This window comes from Pyxicephalus adspersus, chromosome 4 (genome assembly GCF_032062135.1).
Source record: "Pyxicephalus adspersus chromosome 4, UCB_Pads_2.0, whole genome shotgun sequence".
NCBI classification, from domain to species: domain Eukaryota; kingdom Metazoa; phylum Chordata; class Amphibia; order Anura; family Pyxicephalidae; genus Pyxicephalus; species Pyxicephalus adspersus.
Genome location: NC_092861.1, coordinates 142942211 through 142948399, shown reverse-complemented (window position 1 = coordinate 142948399; position 6189 = coordinate 142942211). Strand labels below are relative to the sequence as shown.

The window sequence follows — 6189 nt, the reverse complement described above, 5'->3', positions numbered from 1 at the left end:
TATTTTCCTGCTTCCAGGAGTTTATTTTCCTAGTTAGGCTTACAGCACTGACTTTTCCATTCTTTCGGATGCCATGATGCCGTGACTTGCAGTTCCAAAGCTTCAGAACGTAAATTATCCATACCTGTGCAAAAGTAAAAATTAGGGGGGGGATTCTATTTCCTCCCCCTAATTTTTTTTTTTTTTTTTAGTTCTTTAAAGCACTCTTGTGCAGAGCCAGTCATCGATGGCGGAGTCACTTCAAAGGAGCCTTCTCAACACTCTCCTAAATCTTTCTCTCCAAGTATCCGAGCCAAGTCTCTCTCTCTCTCTGCCCACACTTTGGCTTGCACAACTATGTTTTTGTCTGAAGTATCTGAGCAATGACTCTGTGGGGCTGTGTGTTTAGGATATTTCTGTGAGGGAGTGCTCCTGCTTTGAAAACCATTCCAAATTTCCCTTTCTTCGGATCTTATATCCGATAATGTGTTTAGAGGAAAAAAACAAAATCTGTTTTTCCTTCTAACTTTTATACTCTGTGCTGGCTGTGATGGGTATGGTAAGCCATGACAGCCAAATGAAACCTAACTGGGCTCATTCTAATGTACAATTGGAGCAGAGATATCACTTTGGTTGGTGTACTTGAAGGTGAGATTTCTGCCAATGTAGACCCCCTTGCTAGGGTTGTTTGAGCAGATTGGCATCTAAGCACTTATCTCTCCCCATTGTTCTTCTATATAACAAGTGCCAGAAACAGACTCCATAGCTGAATTTGCTTAAAGTAATGAAAGGTAGCTATGGCTATTATATCACATTTCCTTGTGCCGCCCTGCAATAAGGGGAGGGAATAGGCACTGCGACCCTTTGTTATACAGGAGGCTGGTGGGTATGCAGTGAACCAAACTGGTGGCCCCAACACTGGGTTATCCCTAGAAAAAGTCTAATTTAGGACCATGCAGAATCTTTCATAATGTTCTTTGTGATATTGTTACGTAAAAGCTAATGGGATGAAATTGAAGACCCACAATTTGCCTTTCATTTTGGACATGGGGAGGTGAACAGGCTGCCAAGTGAGTGAGGTTGGGTATAACCCCCATTATGTATGTACAACCCCCAAATTTCAGCATCATACTGGGCAAAACTATCAGGTAAACCTTAAAGTGGCGAGTGCAAAGGTTAAACATTTGTTCTTCCGTAGGGTTCAGCTTTTGTTTACAACAAATACTTAGCTAACACAAAAAAAAAAATAACTAAATTTGCTACTGTACAAACATCATGGGCATCCAAAATAACAGTTTGTGGAGATCCTGCACAGGGATATTGCAGACTGGATAGTCCTCTTATTGTCACCTCTCTGATGGTGTCACGTGTTCTGATCCATAACCCTAGGGACATCACTGATTCCAAAGACATAATTATGTTGCCTAATTTCCTTGTCATTGAGTTACAACAAGAAATGAGAGGATTTCTCCTAAAAGTAAAGGAAAACGTCCTATCCTAGAGCTTATTCAGAGATACAGGCGTCTCTACTGGGAGGGACCACGTTTGTGACCACGTTTTGGATTTATTATTGCTTTTTGTTCTACAGTGGTCAGTAGGTCTACTAGAGGAACAATTTTCCCCAGCAGGGACACTGACCACATCAATCAATTCAATATGTAAAGCAAAAAATGCATCTTTATGGTGGTTCACCACTATCATTTATCATTATAGTGTTCATCCAGTTGGATGGTCCCCAATACTTGTTCCCTGTTACTTTATGTAGTTGCACCCGTCTGTCTCCCTGTTGTGCTTGATGGAGACAAGTGGCCATGCTGACACACCATTTGTAAGCATGGCTACTGTTGTCACAATCAGAAAGCTAATTCAGAACAATAGTGTGCATGTAAACAAGAATTACCTGTAGGAAATTTAGCAGCAATAAAATACAAATTTCATTTTTTTGCTACAAAATGCTTAGCCAACTCCTAGTTAGGATTCAGATCTGTTTAAAGGTAAACTGGATCGGAAAGAGGTCTTTGTTTAAGGTTCCTTAACATTTATATGGCCTGACCCTGTGTAGCCCCCGAATGCTGACTCTCATACAAGCCGTACAAAGAATCCTTGCAATTTCAGCATATATTGTGAAGCTTTCCTATAGAACGATTATTGTACTTCTTGGAATGTCAGGGATGTATTTGTCATAACCACAAGGCCGTTTTCTTTTCCCTGCATCAGCCTGTGAAATGTGACTGCGATGACACACGTCTGGTGGTCGGATTAGATTGTTCTGTGTGAAACACAAACAACTCGGCACGGACTGGTCTATGGGAAATGCAGTTTGCTGCCTGCATATAATACTTAAAGTGGAATTCCATCCATGGGGAAAAAAATCATCGTCCGAGGTGTGCCTGGCCAATAAAAGTCACAAACGCTAATATTTAATTTGACCGGCTTTCAGCTTGGATTCCAGGACGCATTCACCACTCAATCTTATTGATAGGATCATACCAAGTCACAACATTATTTCCACCCAGAGTTGGAGTCATTTTTCTTGTATACATCTTGTATTGATAGTGGGGGAGGTTGGACATCTGTGTAAAGTCTTTTACAGCTCGTCCTAAAAATTCATAGCAACTACAAGGATGGAAAGTGAAATACATTCACCCGGTGCTTGGTTCATCTATTTCAGTAAGCTAGACTTTGGAGTCACTCGTTTGACGTGCGTGGTGTTGCCGAGAGGCGTCTTGGCTGGTTATTGAGGATTCTGGGTTATCTGTATCCTTTTGCAGATTTGTATGTGATGAGGATGGGAGATTAACACACTGTTTTTGTTGCAGTTGGGGACATCGGTGACTCTGCGCTGGGTATGGCCGACTCTCCTCACCCCTGGAGGACAACAGGAGTTTGCGCTGTGAGATTCAAGGCGAAGTAAGAGGCTGCCCGTGAGTCGAAGCCATGCCGTTCAAGATCAAGCTTCGGAGAACCAAGCGCTACAATGTCCTGAGCAAGAATTGTTTTATGAGCAAAATAAGACTCCTGAACTCCTCTGATATCGAATGCACACTGTCAGTGGACAGTACGGGACAGGAATGCCTGGAGGCCGTAGCACAAAGACTGGAGCTGAGTGAGGTGAGGCCATTCTGCACAACAGCCGGACAAAATCTAACTTTTGTTGGCCAAAAAAATGCAAAATATTCTCAAGGTTAATTTTGAGTTGGATAGCTAGAGAATTGGAATTCTGTTCAGCAGTCTTGTGATTCACACACGCAGGCAATCGGGTGATTTTATTACTCCTTAGTTGAGCCTTGCCCTTTACTGTGTGATCATTCAGATTCATTATCCAAAGAACCCGGGGTGACACATGAAGCTGCACTACTGAATAATGATGTTGTTAGTCACAAGGCTGGCTGAATAGAATCACAAATCCTTCTGGTAGGTAAAATGGTTTATTCATGCATTTTTTACTACTTATTTAGCTTTGTGCTTAGACTGGGCTCACATTCTAGGGATACCATAGTATGCTTGAGAGGTAGAAGGGGTAGCAGCAAGATTCTGCAGCCAGAAAATGGTAATGGTTAGATGATCTGTGATTGCATATCATGCAGTATGTTCATTTTATGTTCATCTCTCCTGCAGTATAGATTATTGAAATGCAGTACAGTGTATGTGTGCATTAAGTTGCTGTCTATTACTATGGATTGCTATGCAAACTAAAATGGGTTTATTCAGTATGCTGAAGTAGCTTCGGTTTTAGAAGCATGTGTTTCAGCACACATCAGGGAATTGTGTTTCAGCACACATATGTAATTGTGTTGGTATGGTGGCTGTTGGCCTTTCTATTTTTTACATATACACAATACTTGGCATGCATGAACTCAAGTTCTGGAACAAGTCACAACTTTTATTCTTGTCCGTTTATGCATAGACATAAGTTACAGCTAAATTCAAGGCAAAAATAAACCAAAAAATACTTTTAGTGGTATATTACTGAGCCAAAACCAAGCAAGATCAGTGTTGTGGATTACATACATATGAGAAGAGCAGAATGAAGACCATTGCCTTTATTATGGGGGGGGGGGAATGGATGATTTTTGAGCAAATGTTCCTAAACAATGTGCAGGGCATACAGTAAGGAATTGCTCCCAATGGTATTTGATGTATTATGATCAACTACCAGAGTTTAAAAAAAAAATATTTTGCCAAAATATTGAAAATAATCCATGGAAAAACACTTTTTTTTATCCATGTAATGTATGGCTAGCATTAAACCCACAGCAATGGCTAACATCTGAACCTTGCACGCTTACTAACAACGAGTCAGACCATTGCAAATATCTGATTTTGTATGGCTGCTCCAAGACAATTCCTTATTTAGCCCTATGTGCAAAGTATTTAAATAGAAGAGGAAAAGGAAGAAAAGTAAAAATATCATTCACTTTTTTTATAACCCACCGGACATTTGTACGTCACTTAGAAGGTGAATGAGTGACTGTTTTTGGCAAAGCCGTAATTGTTGTTTCTTAATTAGATTTTTTTTATATTGTATTTCCTCTTTTTGCCCTACAAAGTGCAGAAATAGACGGGCAGCCTAGGAACAATAAGTGTACGACTTCTGGGTGGGTCTGCAAGCAAAGTAATGGGCGGCTAAAGTTAGAAACAAATAACAATGTGCATTTTGAGACTTGCTGTGGTGACCTCACTAGTCAGGGCACTCTTAACGCGGAACGCCAAGCAAATATCAGCATCTCCTCATATGCCCAAGGATGTGCCCGTGTGTGTGTAGGAAAAGGCGGGGGCTAGCTCGTCTGGTTGAATTCCACAAAAGAGCTACTGTTGTGCACAAAAATTATTGCTAGCCTAGAGAGAAAATTTCAGAACTCTCAATATATAGCAGCTTGTGGGTATGGGGTTGTTGAGCCCAATGACTGGTCTTCTGGGACTCTATTGCCTAAAAGTGCCTACCCTGGGCAAGTGAGCATCAGAACTGGACTATGTAGCAATAAAAAAAAGACTGGCCAGTCTGATGAATCACATCTTTTAGAGAATGTGGATATCCAGGAGCTTGTGTGGGTCATTTACTTGGGTGATGGAAGCAACATAATACTAGTGAAGGCATGGACCAAAAAGTTCTGCTGCTTATGCGTTGGTGCCAGATACATAGTTCACCCTCAGTTGTTTTTAGAATCCATGTTTCACAGGGAAATGTGTCACAGGGGATTTGGTAACTTCTACACTATAAAGCAGGTGGTTCCAATGTTTTACCACGAACTGGTTTGACAAGGAAAATTCCTAATAGTTCAGGAAAATCATCCAAAGTTGAGATTTTCAGCCAACACCAATGATCGTCATTGGTTGACTACCTAGAAGTGAAGCCAAGTCCTCACCATCGCCGTGTCCAGTGGCTCCTTACTGTTGTGGGTAGCCCTATGGGTCTCTGTAGATCGAATGGTTATGTTTGGCCCAAAGGTGCCTATTTTTCTTACTCCAGTTGGTCAGCTTCACTCATGGCAAGGGTAAAGCCCTAACAATGGGCCTAATTTATTAAAGCTTTCCAAGGCTGGAGAGGATAGACTTTCATCAGTGAAGCTGGGTGATCCAGCAAACCTGCAATAGATTTCTTAAAAATCATTTGCTGTTTGTTAGCAACTGTTTTCAGTCCTGGGCCAGATCCATTCCAGCTGCATCACCTGGAATGTCCATGCTCTTCAGCCTTGGTGAGCTTTAGTAAATCGGGACCATTGTGGGGTTGGATGGTTTTATTCATCCAGCATACTTTACAACCAAACCTTTAATGCAGACAGGGCTTAGAAACAGCATTATTCATATGATGAAGGAACCCTGTGGATAATATGTATTTAATCTGATATATCCACATTGTACTAAATGTGCTGCTGTGTCTGGCATTGCATGGGTGTCATCATAGGGTTTCTAGATAGTAACTTTGCTGTTACGTAGAACATGTTCTTCTGGATTCTGATTTTTCCCACTGCCTGAACTTCTCTCCTACGGAACAGCTTTTGATTATGTAATTTTTTTTAAAGTTGATAAGTCTATCTTGACTTTTTTTTTTTTTTGTTTTAATCATTTTTGAGTTTCCTTCTGAGGCTGCATAAAAAAAATTCCCACTTGAAGTGATGTCCTAATCCCTTTTAACGCTTCGGGCTAATTCCAGTGTTTCGTCTAAGTATGGGAGTGTCGCATACACGAGGGTATCGTTCCTATAGTAAC

At 41.0% G+C, this 6189-nt stretch overlaps 1 protein-coding gene across 1 annotated transcript in view; it reads left to right on the top strand.

The window, feature by feature from the left end:
* Positions 1 to 6189, top strand: part of PTPN14 (protein tyrosine phosphatase non-receptor type 14) — a 67957-nt gene that overhangs the window by 17838 nt on the left and 43930 nt on the right. Inside the window, 1 exon segment of the mRNA XM_072409861.1 lies at positions 2799 to 3090. Within this exon segment, the coding sequence (XP_072265962.1) occupies positions 2917 to 3090 (174 nt within the window). The 5' untranslated portion in view covers positions 2799 to 2916.